This window comes from Adiantum capillus-veneris, chromosome 6, assembly GCF_014529385.1.
Source record: "Adiantum capillus-veneris isolate H3 chromosome 6, ASM1452938v2, whole genome shotgun sequence".
Lineage (NCBI taxonomy): Eukaryota > Viridiplantae > Streptophyta > Polypodiopsida > Polypodiales > Pteridaceae > Adiantum > Adiantum capillus-veneris.
The window spans coordinates 40,894,788-40,912,963 of record NC_140936.1 but is presented as its reverse complement, the minus strand read 5'-3'; the positions used below and the strand labels follow the sequence as shown (position 1 = coordinate 40,912,963).

Here is an 18,176-nt window from a genome sequence, read left to right as displayed (position 1 = left end):
TGGAGCTCTCATGTAAAAATACTTATTATTTTGATAAATCGAGAATACTATAACTCCTATTTTACGGATAAATCTTTGTAATAGATGAGCCGGAGCTACAAGCTTCTAAATTGTATCAACATGTCAGTACCCATCTTTAGTTAGAGCTCCCAGATTATTAGTTTTGACCATCAAAAACCTTGGCTAAGGTATAAAAGCCAATTTTTGTAAGTTATTATTAAGTTTTGGATAATGAAATACACAACGTGAGCTAACGATGCTCACTTCTCTCCTTCTCATGCTTCCTACACCCTCTCCAATTGTCACATTGCAGTCACATTTGTTGCATTGCAACCGCAAGTAAGAGCTCTAGGCATTGACGTAAACACTTCACGGTATTTCGTAGCTTTTGGCGTCGCCAACCCGTGACCTAATTTCATCAATCGTAATAATTTACAGTTCAAAAAAAAAACTAAGCATAGGCGGGTATTGGGGCCCTAGGTAAAAAATCCACTGCTATTAATTATCGCGATTTTGGCACCTGACTAAAAGTGGGAATCAAGACCATACGTATGTGTGCTTAGGTCTTATAAACATTTCCTAGAAGTTTCGCTACGTTTGGATGTCATTTGATGCTGCAATGGATGTGATTTGTTTGTCGATGAGCGATTGGCTTTTGGTGATTTCAGTCACGAGTGTAACTTGAGTTAGATGTGAGTTGTTTGTTGTTCCTCGAGAGATTGACAACCTCTTGTAGCCTCTATGTACTAGTTGAGTCAGCTTCGTCCGATGGATTGACAATTTAATCATGGTTCTCGCTAAATCTGCAATAAGATAGGAGTGAGATTAGACACCCGTCCCACACAAAGAGAATAAGAGAGAAAAAGGGAAGAAATGGCACCAAAAACTGGCATGCCTTTCTTCAATTGCGACCAAAAAACCTTCTAAAAACAGCCATGAAACCTTGATAACATCTGGCTCAGCACAACAAACTCGAGCAGCAAGAAAGTAGGCAATTTTGGCTTCACCACTTGTGCGACTCTCCTCGTTGAGAGCACGACAAAAAACTCCTGCTGGCGACACCCTTGTTGGCGTAACCTCTTTCCTCTAAAGTGCCTTCAAGCTCAAGAAAAATACTCCCTTTGTCTTGGCCTTCTCTTGTCCAACAGCTCCTCGTTGACCCCCCTTGTGCAAAAGAAATCTCACTCCTTCTCAAAGAGCCGGCTTCACCTCCTTCCCGACTCCCAAAAGAGAATCCCCACCTCAACCGAAATGAGTCCCCTATTGATTCTTTCTATTTGTATCGACCACTCATTTATTTATCTTTGCATGGCATGTGAAAGGCCGCGGGGCTAAGTCTAGATGCTTGGGCCCGAAGGTACCACATGCTCTCCCCTTTAACTGGGGCACCAACGGCGCCATGGCTACTCCCGGTTTCCTACTGCCTTACTTCTAAGCTCTCTATTAAGTGTGATGCACATTCCCAGCAATAGATCGACCGATGGTTTGAGCAAATGCTGTCAAATCTCCTAAATAAGCAGGTATAGTGCAGGTGCTCTTCCAGCAAGATGCCATAGTTGATGTACGTGAGAGATCTCTCTCTCTCTCGGATGAATGGAATAGAGGATTCAAGAGATCACGTCTCCATTGCAAGTAGAGATTAGCCATGGAAAGACTAACTCTAAACCTACTCTAATCACTAATCAAACAACTCCTATACACATCAAGCCCACCGAAGTCCGACTTGCCATACACTAGAAACCCCAAGCACACTAATGATAAGCACAGTGTAATTACCACATGTCAATCATGGCACTTCATCAATAGCTACATACACAAGCTGAATGATGCAAGAGCTTCATAAAACGCATCTACACACAAGCAAATAATAGGGCACACACACAAATTACAAGATTAAGACCCAACTTAATCAACCTAATTAGTGATGCTAAATATCGTAAATCAATTGCTTGTAGAGAGATAAGAGTGGTTACTAGCAAGAAGTACATACATGTCTCAAATCTAGAATAATAAAAGTGTAATATTACTTCATGACAAGATGAAATGTAGAAAAGAAGTAGACTAATGAGAAAATAAGAATTATATTATCAATAAGATCTTACTCTGATTACAATGGTTAACACTAGCCTCTCAAGCATAAACATTAAGCTCAAGGCTACGCCATAGAGTGAACACTCAAGAGAGAGGGAGCTCTCAAAAGTGGATACTCAAGAATGAAGCCTCCTTTCCTAAAGGATTCCTTGTAAGGGCTTTCACCACAATCCCTTCTACTATGGGTTTAAGCTTGAGCCCTCAAACTACCATATACAACTTTGGAACTCCAAGTGGGCCCAAGACTTATACAAAGTGAGTGAAAATATTGTGACATCCATAGCATATCTCCCGCTTGATGTATATTCGGTGTACCCTATGTTAGCCGATGCTAACATTCCCCCTTCCTAATTTGGCGCACGTCCTCATGTGCTGGTGAAGCAAGACATGGAGACATGGTAGAAAGCAACTCCTTGGAAGAAACATTGAGCTGCAAAACATAAGAACAAGTAATGAGCATCAAAGGCAACCAAGAATGAATAAAACATGAAGCATAATGAACAATCATGCAAAGTGAATTTTTTGCTTCTAAAAGATGGGTGAATCATAGTCAAAAACTAGATAACATAAAGCAAAAAAACACCTAAACTATCGTGAAGATTAAACCACTTGAAATTTCAGTTTTATGCATGAAACACAAGCAATCAATTATGATCTTAGGCTAATGCAAGTTCATAAACCTACTAGCCTAAAAACTATGTGACCAATCTTAATAAATAATTCAAGTCTATCATGTCTACGGGTTATAAAAAAGCTCCTAATCTATTAATACATTGTCACAGCTTTTTGTAGCTTATGGAAGTTTGTTTTTGTCATTCATTGAAAAAAGTAAAACACAATACAAGGCTACCACCCCAAGGCAAGTCTAGGTGCGACTCTCGGTTCCTTGAACATTCAAGAAGGTGTTCCAAAAGACTACTAGCCTACCAAGGTGACGGCTAACCCCTATCAGCCGAGGGCATCGATTTAGGGCCTTGACCAAGTGACCCAAGGTGATTCCCCTCGCCTGCCAAGTGCCAATAAGGCTCTAGGCCTCACATAGACACAACATAATCTATAAATTTTGTCTAGTAGCATTTTTTTAACTTTTTCTTGACACTTTTTTGCTTCAATGATTCATTTCTTTAGCACTTTTTTATTTCTTTTAATATGAGATGTTTATGGCAACTGGACTAAAAGACTGCCTAATCATAGGCTTAGGTCATGTTAGAAATGAATGGAGTATTAAAATTATCACTAAGAGTTTAGGACTAATGAGAAATGAATCTACATTAACCTAAGGTCAAGGCCAATTACCTATAATTAACACACATAAAACCTAATTTTTTGATGAGTTAATATTCACAAAGCAAAGTGTTGAAACTTTAGTATGCTTAGCTTTTGAACATGAAAGATCCATAGATTAGAAACAAAAATTACTTAAGCCAAGCATAGAGAATGGAGAGATGAAAATAGCAAAATCATGGAAGGATTACACCTATTCATGCTCTTTGTGCTTTCTTGAGCAAGTATCCCCTTTGTGTAGAGAAGTCTCTTGATCCTTTTTATTTGCAAAAGAAGCTTTTTGAAGCTAAGTGTAAACACAAGCTACAAAAGCCATTTATTTGAAATCCAAAAGCACACAAAAAACATTAATGAAAACCTAAAGCTAGGGTCTTGCATACCCAAATATGCCAAAGGGAAAAAACCGCAAGGGAAAATAATACCTTTGGTTAAGCACATGATGCTCTTCGATAGCAAATTTATGCACACACATCAACAATGAGAGAGGTAAATGCTTCTACATAAGCAAATTTTCAATTTTTTACAATCTCTTATGCATGTTTCAAAAGTTGATTAGTTTCTAGCTCACTTGAAGTATGGAATTTAAAGCAAGCCAAGAGCTAAAAAATAATGCAACTGTGATGATATGAAGTGGCTCTCGATAGCCAAATTTTTCAATTTAAATCTCCAAACAAGTTGGCTAACAACTAGCTCACATGAAGTTTTACATTTTTTTAGAGCAATCTATGAGCTAGAGATGATTGCAACTTGATAAAATGAAAATGAATGGCTCTCAATAGCCAAATTTTGTACTTTGAAAGCCTCCAAAAAAGTTGGGTAAACACTAGCTCAAATGAAAAAAAAAAAACTTTTGACCAAGCTATGAGCTAGCATGTATACAACTTTTAATCCAAATAAGTGGAATGGCTCTAAATAGCCAAGTTTTGCAATTTTTTTGCAATGGTGACCCCTTCTTGGATCAAGGAAAGTACACTCATGCCCACAACCCTTGAAAATGAAGCTCAATTGTTAGTGCTTTCTAGCATATGAACATCCAATATAAGCACTAAAAGCATGCTCAGTCACAAGCTCAAAATTTTATTGCTCACTTTTGGCCATCAAACAAGCTTAAATTTAGTGCTTTGCAATGATTTTTCATTCAATTCATGCACTAAATGTACAAGCAATGTCAAATCCAAATTTTAATGATCTCTTTTGGCTATCAAACAAGCTCAATTTTAGTGCTTTCCAATGATTTTCCATTCAATTCAAGCACTAAAATACAGCAAGCAAGTCGAGTCCAAGCATAACATATCTTGACCAAGCATCAACTCATCATCCGTCAATGTGACTCTTATATATGATTTTCCTTTTTACAACTAAGCTTCCATGAAGATGGCTGACACTAACACGTTGGCTCTTATGTAGCAAGTAATCCATTCGTAGCTTAAGAGAGAGAAATCATATGATGATATAAATGTCATCTCTCTCGAAGGTGTTAATGCCCCACCTCATGGAATTGTCTATACCCCTTCAATATGAAGCTTGGCCATTATTACATCCGAGCATTTTGCATATAAAATAAGAACTAAATAGATTCATGATCAATCACAAGCATAGGAAGTCTAATGCAACGTACTCATGGCACATTAGATGCACCACTGTAGCAAGTTTATTCCAAGCAAAGAAATATGGTCAATGAATGTATACAAAAATGAACGTTCAGACTCTCACACAGCAAATCTGGCATCCATAATCACGTCATAATTTTAAAAAAAAACTCCAAATTGTAACCCCTTCATGAGTGGTCAATTGACACTAACATACCGACTCAACTCCCACAAATGCTAGCGGAAAAAAATAAAGTTAACAGTGTGCAACCAACTGACCCCTTCAATGCAAGATTTGGCGGATCAAAATTTTGACATTTTAATAAGCTTGCAACCATTCATCTTGATATTTTGAGCTCACTAGGGCGGGAATCCTTCTTTAAAAAAATTGTAAATTTTCCTTTTCTAGCGATTGTCTGCAGTGGTAGAAACAAGGAGTGCCGCAGGTATCGCAGGCCTGAGGTAGAGAGTGTGTAGTGGGATGCCATAAGTGGGTTCCATGGAGTGAAGCCAGGCAAGCAGGGCAGAATCGGCAGATGACTCCAATGTCGCCGTGGATGAGATCAGCGGGTCACGAGCGCACAATCAGGCATTATGGTGGGCCATGATTATGACAGTGAGGTTAAAGTGGTAGTTCTGAGCACGTTGCACGAGGTCTACAAGGAGTCCATGATGGAAAAAATAATTGCAGAGTTATGAAGCCTAGAAAGTGGAGCAAGGTTGCGAGGGTATCAATGATCTGTGTGCGGTGGGACACTGGGAGATCTTGTCGGTATCACAAGCAAGCTCGTTGGGCTGCAAGCTTGCAACCAAGGAGATTTTTTTGCATAAGTTGTAGTGCGAAATTCAAACGGGATAGTGGGCGAGAAGTGTGGACAGAGAAAGGCTTGGCATTGAGTCAGCAAGGCAACTTAGGCAAGTGATTGGAACTTGGAGGTCTACAGCAGAAGCGCCTTATTTTCACAAACACTGAAGGCACGCAGCCGCGTGAGTTGCTTTTGTGTGTGTGCGTGTGTGTGTTTGTAAAGGAGTGTGAGCCTCAGCCAAGTTGTGTGGCGGGCTGCGGAGCCGTTGCAAGAGAGAGAGAGAATGGAAATTGTGTGTGTGTTTGCTGGCAGCAATTAAGTCGGATACGAAAAGGTTAAAGGGCAACAGTGCAAGGTGGCCTGCAAGTGGGCATCGTGTGAATTCAGATCATGTGTATGTGTGTGGTGGCATGGGCACTGGGCTACCTGATGGCGCATCAGAAGCAACCAAAAAGACATGGCATGAAAAAGGGGCCATTATTGGGCGGGTTGGTGCAGAGTCCTTCTCATTTGTTGCGGGCACATGGCAACACGAAGACTTGAAGAGAAAAAGACCGGCACTTGTGTGATTTTTTTATTCCTTTTTAATTTTTAATTTTTTAATTAAAAAATTTCTCTAGGGGACATTCCCACGCACAACAACGATGGAAGGTGAGAGAGTTATTGACTAGAGTAAAGGCAAAGTAATTTGGGGTGTGTATGTGCATTTGTGTGTGTGTGTAGGTTCGCATCGAGAATAAAATGAAAAGGGAGAATGTTCAAACTAAAGGCGGAATGCAAAATTTACTCTGTGACGGTCGCACATACGAATTCACATGCATCGTATGCTCACATGCCAATATAGAAATCCTCATGGATGCTACATTCTATCTCTAAATTTCAATTGAGATATCAAAATCTCCTTAGTGCCACTTGATAATGCACACAAAAACAACGATGTCCAAAGATCTATTCAAAATTCCTTTAGTTATCTCCTTCCCCTATCCAATTTCGGTAATTATTTGTATCACTTGGGCATACGCTCTTTGAATTGACACAATTGTAATGCACCAAAGTCAATGGAAGTGTATCAATTAATCATGCACACAAGATAAGTAATGAAATTTTCCTTGGGCAATACAAATTCAATCTTCCAATCATTGCAAGATTTAATTGCTCATATTCAATAGGCATAATCATCCAAACCTAACTAGGTTTGTCATTTAAGCTTGCATTGCTACATGCTTGTGATTATGAACTTGTAAATGCACAAATTAATGAAATCTTTACCATATCAAACTGGCATACATGACAATGGTAAAAAAAAATCATCTTCAATTGGGTACCAATTGAATCATTCCAAGTCAAACAATTACATACACATCACTTTTTTAGGTCTTTTAATCATCATAACTGGTAATTGCTACGAATTATTCATCGTCAATTTGGACTTTGAATGCCATTGAGTAGGCACACACACCCAAATTTAGACCAATAATTTATGCAATGAATCCATCAATTTCACATTGAAGTGCTCAAAATGCAAACTCAATCAAGCATAAGTGAATGCATGCATGCTTAATTTCTAAAAAGTTAGCACTTTTTTTACCCCATCAAGCAATGCACACATTAAAAAATTAAGCACAAAAGATCAAATTTGGTTCAATTTTCAATGTATTTATGCTTACACGTAATGATTGCACACACTTTTCATGATCATTTCACAATAAAAAATCATTTAGGTGCCCTAATTGACCATCAATCATAAAAAATCAAGTGGTCTTGGATGGGCACACACACTCAATTTTTGCCCAAATTTTTGGCAATTGGGCTTATCCAATGGTTGAAGTAGTCTAACATACTCATCATTTACATGATTGCATACTCATGTATCATCAATTCCATCAATTTTTATGTATGCACACATTCAACATTAGGTGCACACACACTTGAAAATTTTGACATTTTTTTTTCCTCTTTGGTGCATGCACACACACATGCTAGACTTGGTCCTGTAGCCAAATTGTAGATAACAAATGTACAGTTCATGATCTCAATTTTGGTGATGAAACTGCTGCATCTGGCATTCTATCCTGTGGGCTATATAAGATCACTTTGTATAACAAGTGTGGGGAGAATTTTGAAAATGCAGTTGTGGATTCAAAGGTTATTTCAGATGCAAAACTTTGGCATGCACGTTTTGATCATCCTAATTTAGCCAGTTTGTTGCACTTGTGGAAATCTGATTTGGTTGCTTCTTTGCCACCTCTTGAAGCACCCGTCACACACGTTTGTGAAGGCTGTATTTTGGGTAAGATGCAACATTCAAAGTTTCCAACGGATGGTTTAGTTAGGGCCACATGCAGGTTACAGCTTGTGCATAGTGATGTTTGTGGGCCCATGCAAACTCTGTCCTTGGAAAATTACCTTTACTTTGTGACTTTCAATAATGATTACTCCAGGCATGCATGGGTATTTCTGCTTAAAGTGAAGTCTGAAGTATTTATGTGCTTTAAACAATTTCTAGCTATGGTTGAAAATGTATCAAAATGTACTATGGGCACCCTCCGTCTCATGAATTTATTGCATTTCTGGCTAGTCGTGGGATAAAACACCAATATACAGTGCCTTATACGCCTCAACAAAATGGTGTTGCTGAGAGGAAAAACAAGTCACTTACGAAAATGGCACGATGTATGGTCAAAAGTCAAGCTTCGCCACATCCCCTTTTCGCTTGAGGCCATCATGTGTATCACTTATGTACTAAACATGTGTCGTACAAAAGCTTTGCAGTCTATTACTCCATATGAAGCATGGCATGATAGAAAACCTTCTATTGAGCACATGCGTGCTTTTGGCTCTTTGGCATATGCTTTGGTGCCACAAACACAACGCATAAAATTGGAGGATAAGGCTGTCAAATGTATTTTTGTTGGTTATAGTGATGAAAGCAAAGGTTACATGTTGTATCATCCACAAAGAAAGCGTATTCTGGTTTCATGGGATGTTGCGTTTGTGGAAGATTCTGTTCAGCCCTTGTTGTCATATACTAGAGACACTGATGTAAGCTCACAAGACATTTATGACACTTTGTTACCTCTTTTTAGTGGTGGAAGTTCGAATGTAAATTCCAATGAGGCAAATGTATAGCCTATGGGGGTTTCAGAAAATGTTAGAGATCAGCCTATTACTGATGCAAATGTATATGATGTACTTGATGAGGAAAGGGCTGAAAATGAGCAGGCTAGAGGTATGCCAAAATGGCTGATGCATACTTTGCATGACAGTAAATCGGATTCACCTTTGTCTAGTTGCACTCGTTCAGGCTCTCACCATGTATCTTATGCATCAGAGTGTTATGCTTTGGCTGTGTCTAGCTCACATGATGTTGAGGAACCTCTGTCTTTTGATGAATCACAAAATTCAAAAAATTGGATGGCTGCCATGCAATCAGAATATGATGCACTTATAGCAAATGACACATGGACTTTATGTGATTTGCCTCCTAGCAAAAAGGTCATTGGTACGAAGTGGGTTTACAAGTTGAAACACAAGGCGGATGGTGTGATTGATCGCCATAAGGCTCGACTTGTTGTAAAGGGTTATGCACAACAAAAAGACATAGATTATGAAGTGACTTTTTCTCCCACTTTTCGTATGACTACTATGCATTTTCTATGTGCATTGGCAGTTCCTTTTGGTTGGGATGTACATCAAGTAGACATTGTGGTGACATATTTGATGAAGTTTATGTAATGTAGCGTCGTGCTTTTGTCAAGAAAAGACAAGAATATAAGGTGTGAAAATGTAAAAAAACTTTGTATGGGTTGAAGCAATCTCCTCGTGCTTGGTATGAGAAGGCTGACACTCAAACAAGGCTTTCGTAACAGTCCAATAGAAAGCACATTGTATGTAAAGCGCGAGGATGATGTACTTCTCATTGTGGTTCTTTATGTAGATTATTCGTTCATCACAGGACCAAATGAGAGACATATTGATGAAAGATGAAATATTTAGGGCTGTTGCATCATTACTTGGATATACAATTTAAGCAGTGAGATGGTGGTAAATTGCCTTGTGTCAGAAAAGTTACATAGAAACATTGCTATGTAAGTTTGTACTTGAGGATTGAAAACTATTGCCACTCCCATGGAAACATGTTTGAAATTGAGTCTTCATGATGTTGGTGATCCTGCAGATGTCGCTCTTTACCAAAGTGATGTTGGATGTCTCATTTATGTATACAATACAAGGTTGGATATTCAGTTTGATGTCTCACAGGTATTTTTTGCTACTTGAGTGGCACTTTACATCTTGGCTTGTTTTATCCCAAGGGGGGATCATTGCCACCAGACTAACATGCTTTTTCGGACTTAGATTGGGCTGGTTGTTTTGACACGCAAGTGTCCACAAGTGGTTTTTGTTTCATGCTTGGCAATTCATGTATATCATGGTTGAGCAAGAAGCAACCTACTGTGGCCACTTCTAGTTGTGAGGCTAAGTACATGGCAGTCTTCTCACAGCTACAATTGAGTGTGTATGGCTCAGATGCCTTATGGCTGATTTGGGTGTTGGACAAGACACTTCCAACACCATCTACACTGACAGTCAGAGCGCATTGGCAGTTGCGAGGAACCTAGTTTTTCATTCTCGCACAAAGCACATTGAGGTGCATTACCACTTTGTCAGGCAGAGGCTCTCAGCAGGAGAGATCAGCTTGGCTTATGTGCCAACACAGGACAACCTTGCAAATCATTTCACAAAGGCATTGTCTCGTGAGAAGTTTGAAGCTTTTCACAAAGCTTTGGGCTTACTCCCCTTTGTGGACTGATCATGTCCTCAGGGCCTGGCACTTCCCTTTACTCACGTGCTAGCTCTCGATCACCGCATCACTCCAGGGGGTTTCCCTCACCAGATTTACTGCAGCCTTTGTTGAGGGTCGAGTGAGGTTTTATTGAGCTGGGGGATTCTCGAATGTTGAGATCCTTTCGGTGATACAGGTCTTGGAGCGATCCCTCGACCACCCTTAGATAGGCAGCTAGGATGTATTGACTGTGAGTTAGACAGTTGGGATTGCATCTTTGCTTTACTGCCGTTGAGGCATTGTCACAGTCTATGCTTACAGGATAGTGAGAGACAGTACAGGTGCAAGACAAATTTACCCGCAGCCTACAGTGTCAGAGAGACAGTGTTTTTTGAGCTGTTTTTTTTTTTGTCTGTTTTTTAGTACACTAGAGCCATCATACAAAGGAGACTCTGCCGAAATTTATGCAGAATCTGAAGCTTTCTTGGTTCATTTGACAAGTTGATATTGGTTCAGAGGTCAGTTTACAGGGGAAACTCTGCCGAACGCGAAATGGATGAATTGGCACTTTCTACCATTATGCTGACTTTGGCAGAAAGCGTTTACTTCAATGTAGCAGACGAGATGTCGGCTTATCAAGCATGGTTAAAGCTAAGTGATCTTTATGAGAAGCAGAGTGCAGCTTCACAGGTATACTGGCTTAAGAAGCTTTTTGACTAGAAGATGAAAGAAGGGACACCTATGTCCAATCATCTGAATGAATTCAACACAATCTACAGTCAGTTGTCAGCACAAGGTGTCAAGTTTGATGAACCTGTTAGAGCTATGTTCCTGTTGATCACATTGCCGGAAAGTTGGGACACTTTTCGCACAGCTTTTAGTAATTCTGCACCTCCAGATGGTTTGAACATAGCAGGTGTAGAAGGAAGTCTGCTTACTGAAGAAACAAATAGAAAGACAATGGACAAAGGCAAAGGAACAGCCTTAGTTGTCAGGGGAAGGACCAAAGAAAAGTACAAAGGTGGAAAGAGGAATCAGTCTCGTAGCAAGTCCCGCAGTGCTAAAGGCAAGAGTGACATAGAATGCTACCATTGTGGCAAGAAGGGTCACATGAAAAGAGACTGCAAAGAATGGAAAGCAGAAAAAGGCAAAGAGAAAGCTGAAGACCATGGTGAGAAGAACAAGTCCTCAATGAAGATTCAAGAAATAAATGTGACAAACATTGTTGCAGAGGATGACAGTCTAGTGTCAGGAGACATCTACTTCTTGAAGAATACAATGGACTCAGCTCTTCTTACAGCATCTGATGGAAATGCATTGAGTGACTGGATTATAGACTCAGGGGCATCACTTCATGTGTCTCCAAACAAGGAGTGGTTTACCTCTTATGTGACCACTAAAGATCATGTTCGGCTAGTCAATGGGCAGACATGTGAGATCTTAGGTGTTGGAGATGTTCAATTGAAGTTTCAGAATGGCTCTTCTTTCACGCTGAAGAATGTGAGACATGTTCCCGTAATTACAAAGAGCTTGATCAGCACAGGTTTACTTGATGATGCTGGCTATGTCACCACTTTTGGACAGAACATGTGGAAGATATCCAAGGGTTCTATGACAGTAGCACATGGAGTAAATTCTGGAGGACTTTACATGATTTATGTATCAAATGTCTCTAAAAATGTAATCAATGTAACCGAGCAGCCGAACGTTTCTTTGTGGCATAGCCGGTTAGGAAATATGTCCAAGAAGGGAATGGAAATCTTGTCTCGTTCTGGTTATTTGCCTGGCTTTTCATTTAATGATTTTGAATTCTGTGAACATTGTCTGTATGGTAAGCAAACACAGTAGACACATAAGCATAGAAGCAGTAGAAGTGATACACAGTTGGCACTTGTTCATAGTGATTTGTGTGGACCTATGTCTAACCTATCTCTAGGGGGAGCTTCTTGCTTTATGACATTTATAGATGATTACTCGAGGAAATTATGGGTTTACTTTCTCAAGCGCAGGGATGAAGCGTTTAGTGTTTTCAAAACGTTTGTGACACTTGTGGAGAATCAGAGTGGCAAGAAGCTTAAATGCTTATGCACTGACAATGGTGGAGAGTATGTTTCAAAGGCCTTTCAGGACTTTTGTGAGTCAAAAGGTATAAAACGTGAACTTACTGCTCCTTACAATCCTCCTCAAAATGGTGTTGCTAAGAGGATGAATAGGACCATACAAGAGAAGGTCAGAAGTATGTTGTCTAATGCACAGCTGCCAAATGGGTTTTGGGTTGAAGCTGTATCAACAGCTGTTCATCTTGTAAATAGATCTCCTAGCAAGGTTTTGCAGTAGGATTCAGTGCCAGAGATGGTATGGTCAGGCAAAATGCCCTCATACAAGCATCTCAGAGTCTTTGGCTGTGAGGCATATACTCACGTTCCAAATGAATTTAGGAACAAACTTGAGACAAAGAGTAGAAAGTGCATCTTTCTAGTCTATGGTAATTCTGGTGAGATGGGGTACAGACTTTGAGATCCGGAATCCAGAAACGTTGTCCGCAGCAATGATGTTCACTTTAATGAATCCAAATATCATTCTAAACCAGAGATGGTTGAGGAGATTAGAAGAGTTGTCTTCCAAGAAGATGGACCTGCACGTGAAAGACAAAATGTCAGCGCTCAAGAGGAGCAAGGACAGGATAGAGTGGAACCACAGGTTGTGCCTGAGCCTGAGCCACCTATTGTGCATAGATCTGGACGTGTCACGCGACCTCCTGATAGGTTTGTTCCATCTATGAACTATGACATGTTGACTGATTGCAATGAGCCTTCATGTTACAAGGAAGCAGTGCAAATGAAGGACTCCGGGAATTGGCAATTGGCCATGCAGTCAGAGATGACAGCTCTGCATAAAAACAAGACATGGAAGCTAGTTAAATTACCACAGGGCAAAAAGGCTCTACCTTGTAAATAGGTTTATATGTATAAGATCACCGCTCATGATAGTCAGCCAAAGTACAAAGCAAGGCTTGTTGCCAAGGGCTTTAAGCAAGAACAAGGCATTGACTTTGATGAAGTCTTCTCTCCGGTGGTCAAGATGACTACATTGAGATGCTTTCTTGCATTGGTTGCCATATTAGATTTGGTGTTGCACCAAATGGATGTCAAGACACCGTTCTTGAATGGTGATTTAGATGTGGAAATTTACATGCAGCAGCCAGAAGGGTTTGTTGAGAAAGGCAAGGAAGATTGGGTATGCCAGTTGTTAAAGAGTCTTTATGGCTTAAAACAATCACCGAGGGCATGGTACCATAAATTCCACAAGTTTATGCTTTCTCAAGGCTACAAACGTAGTGAGTTCGATCACTGTCTATATACAAAGAAGGCTAAGGATGGTAGTTGGCTGATCCTTATTTTGTATGTGGATGACATGTTGATTGCTGGCAAGCACTTGGAAGAAATTTCAGCTTTGAAGTCAAAGATGGCAAAATCGTTTGACATGAAGGACATGGGTGAGGCAAGTCATATACTTGGTATGCGCATTGAGAGAGACAGATCAAAGAAGTTGATTTGGTTATCTCAAACAGAGTATATTGACAAGGTTTTGCAACGTTTCAATATGGAGAAGGGAAAGGCATTGAGTGTTCCATTGCCACCATATGTGAAACTTAGCAAACAAGATTGTCCTGTGTCTGAGGAAGAACAGGCTGAAATGGATAAGATTCCATATGTGTCTGCAGTCGGTAGTTTGATGTATGCAATGATTGCTACTCGCCCAGACATTGCATTTGCAGGGGAGTAGTAAGTCGATACATGTCAAACCCAGGCAAGAAACATTGGGAGGCAGTGAAAGGAATATTGAGATACCTGAAAGCTACAAAGAGTATGCGTATATGCTATGGGAGTCAGGAGCTAAGTGTAAAGGGTTTTACAGACTCAGATTATGCAGGTGACTTAGACAACCGAAGGTCTACGTCAGGGTATGTCTTTACATTGGCTGGTGGAGCAGTATCATGGCGTTCTAGATTACAAGATTGTGTTACTCAGTCTACTACAGAGGCTGAATATGTTGCAGCATCAGCGGCATGCAAAGACTCAATTTGGCTTAATCGACTAGTAACAGATTTGGGAATCAAAGAAGAGATGCCTGTGTTATATTGTGATAGTCAAAGTGCTATACAATTGGCTCGCAATCCAGTTTATCACTCAAAGACAAATCATGTGGATGTGAAGTATCATTTCATCAGGGAAATGCTCGAGGATAAGCAACTTCATCTTGTAAAAGTTCACACCACAGAAAATCCTGCTGATCTACTTACAAAAGGACTTCCCTCAGAGAGCTTTGCGCATTTTCGCAAGCAGTTAGGTGTAGGGTAGTACATCACTTCTCTACATCTCTTGTATATTAGCTTGTATAGTAGCTTCTCTCACACTTAAAGTACCACATTGGACTTTAAGTGGGAGGTTGTTGGGGTATAAAGCCCAATGTGGTCGCCCAGGTAAGTGGGCGGGCTGCCTGGTATGTACACATATTCTTTTGTTAAAACCTAATAAGAACTCACTATGCTCTACACATTACAGTAGAGCGAGTTCACCATATCATCGTGCTCTTCTTCTCGCACTCTCTCTCGCGTCGCACTTCCGCTCGTACTCCTTCAACATCACGCGCGTTCGTTTGTGTTTTGGCAAATTCACCCGCGAGCTACTTTTGGAGTTTCGGTGAGTAAACGTTGTCCATTTTTTCATTTCAGCATATCCACGTGATCAGAGCGAGTAGGGCTACAGATTAGGCATGTTAGATTTTAGAAACAGTGACCTGTAAAATCCAACCAGACATCCTACGCGTTTTCTGTACGGAGGGTATTGGGTTAGGATTTGTGGTCAAAGACCTTAGGGATAGCGGCCTTCCAGTGTGTGTAGGACTTCCCTTGAGTTCCATGAAGTTTCGATATCGTTTGATGGGCTTTTGGCTTGTGGTAGCATCATAAGAGACTCTCACATTCACAGAACCAATGGCATGTAGATTTGATATCTCTGTAGGAAGTAGTCATTAGTTGGCCGAGTAGAGGTTGACACCCTTTGCTTGCTTCCATGCGTCTGCGGGTCGAGCTTCGTCCTCAGTTGACATTATATGTTAGGTGAGTTCTCGCTATGCTAACGTTCGTTGCGGCGTATCCGTCAACACACCTGCATTAAAGCCAGGTCTCTGCTCTGAGACTGCTCCAGTTTAAGCTCTGACTCGAGCTCTTTATTCTTTTTCTCTAATGCTTTGTAGAGTTTGTCTGTTCTTTTGATCGAGGCCACTGCGGGATTTTCTCATATTTGCCGCAAGAAAATTTCCTTTTTATTTATTCTTTGTTCTGAGTATTGCAGGAAGGCGTTTGCTATATCTACCTGTATTTGAATTTTTTGAACTGACAGGGTTGTAGTTAGAAGTTCGTTGGTAAACTGGAGCAGTCTCTGCGCTGAGACTGCTCCAGTTTAAGCTCTCACTCGAGGTCTTTATTCTTTTTCTCTAAGCCTTTGTAGACCTCGTCTCTTCCTTTGATCGAGGCCACTGCGGGATTTTCTCATATTTGCCGCAAGAAAATTGCTTTATCATTTATTCTCTGTTCTGAGTATTGCAGGAACGCATTTGCTATATCTAACTGTACTTGAATTTTTTGAACTGACAGGGTTGTAGTTAGAAGTTCGTTGGTAACTTCTGTCAGCTGTTCATCTTTTGCTTTGCAAGCACCGACAACTTCGTAAGTAGGTCACCTAATTCTTCCATCTCCTTTTGCTCTTATCCCTTGCTAGTTGATGTTGTTCAGCTTCAACTTTCATTTCCTGTACTTGCCTTTGTAAATCAGTGATGACATTTAATATGTCATCTAACTCCCCTTGGAGAGCGTCAATCACTATCTCTAATTCTTTAGCCTTTGTGTTGCCGCTAAGTGCTGCTGTTCAGAGTCTTTTCGTCATGTTCTGCATTTGCCTTTCATGTTTGTTGACTTGCAAGATTACCTCATCATTTGATTGCCAATCTTCATTTCTTGCTAGCTGCCTAGATGTCTCGGCATTCTCTTGTGTCTCTCTCAGCTACGTCTTGGCAACTGGTTGTTCTTGCCCTTGAGGCTATGGCTGGTCTTCTTCCGCTTTGTCATCCTGAAGCTGCATGGATGCCTCATCCTTTTCTTTATGTGTAGAGGTAGAAGGTGTTTCCTCAAAATCCTGATCTCTTGTTTGTTCAAACTTTCTAGTGTCCTTGGTGCAGGACGTGCTGTCCTTTCTGGCTCTGGTTCTTGCTCTTGTGTAGTAGCTTCATGTTCTGTAGATTCAGCTACTTCTCTTTGTTCAGGCTTTGTCTCCTTTGTGGGCTCAGTTTCTGGGGCTTTATCTGTTGGTGAAGGTGGTGCGCTTGGCATTGGGTGATCATGCTGTTCTGAAGCAGGTGAAGAAGGTCGGAGAGACATATCACCTTGATCATGATGTGCTTCTCCTTGTGCACTTGCTTCATCTACTTGGTTTTGCTGCTCCGCCATCTCTTTAGCTTTCCGTTCCGCTTCTTGGGCTTCTTTCAGCTTCAAAGTTTCTGCTTCCTGATACATTTTTTCCAGTAACTCAGTGAGATCTTCTACATGTTTCCTGGCATGGTGCTTTGTTCTTGGTCCTTTCAATTCAATCGATACCCACTTTGTCGGGTCCTTGCCTTGTGCTTGGCGGCTGCGTTCATAGATTTCTTTTCTCTTTCAAACCTAGCATGTTTCTGTTGCGGCTCCTCTTGATGTGTTGCCATGGCTTTTCTTTTCATCTCTTTCCTTCGTGCTCTTTTTTCCTCATTATCTGAGCTTGCACTACTATGTCGTTCTGGCAAGCTCTCCGCAGACTCTTCATCAGACTTGTATGTTCTCTTGGTAGATCTTGTGGCTTGAGGGGATGGTTGTGCTGACACTATCCAAGTGTTCTGATCTAGGGCAGGTGGCAAGTTGTTGGCCATGCCGATACCATGGTAGGAAATTTTGGTTACAACCTCTGGTGCTCCCAGATATGTTATTTTTCCTCTTTCTTTGTCCCTTTCAGTGTGGAAAACAGGTACTGTGCATGGCCAATTGGTTTCCTAGTTGTTGATTTAGGAACTTATGTAAAGGTGGTGGCAACCGCATGATTGGGTATCGTATACCTTGGCGGTCTCTTGGCGAGGAAGTGAAAGTGCTGATGATACAATCTTGTAGGCTCTTCCACCGATTTTTGGATGAGGTCGGCAAATGTGGCAACGGCGGTTTCCTTGGTGAAGGTTCCTGCCGTCTTTTTATCTCTTGCTCTCATTGTCATTCCTTCTATTGGTAGTTTTAGAGCTTCTGCCACTATCTCTTTTTTTATCACCACTTCGACTTTGTTCCCTTGCTCGTCAGAGATTTGAGTGGTTCCATCTTCTTTGATCGTGGACAAGAGCTCATAAGCTTTTTGGAAATCCACTCCACATGGCTCTTGTTTGTAAAAAATCTAAGCCTCAACCTTCTGTTGGCTTCTTTGGTCTCGGGCTTTGTTGCTACATCATAGACTTCTTTTGGTAGAAGTTTCAGTTCTACCTGATGTCCATCTTCGCTTTTAAATCTACCTCTAAACATTGTGGTGTTGTTCTCTTTCAACTGTTCTC

The 18,176-nt window shown here is 40.7% G+C and overlaps 1 protein-coding gene across 1 annotated transcript in view; it reads right to left on the bottom strand.

Moving 5' to 3' along the window:
• Nucleotides 1–2,057: 2,057 nt before the first annotated feature.
• LOC147455393 (uncharacterized) overlaps nt 2,058–18,176 on the bottom strand; it is a 39,483-nt gene continuing 23,364 nt past the window's right edge. Inside the window, exon 6 of the mRNA XM_086513710.1 lies at nt 2,058–2,521. Within this exon, the coding sequence (XP_086369836.1) occupies nt 2,457–2,521 (65 nt within the window). The 3' untranslated portion in view covers nt 2,058–2,456. The remainder of the gene's footprint in view (nt 2,522–18,176) is intronic.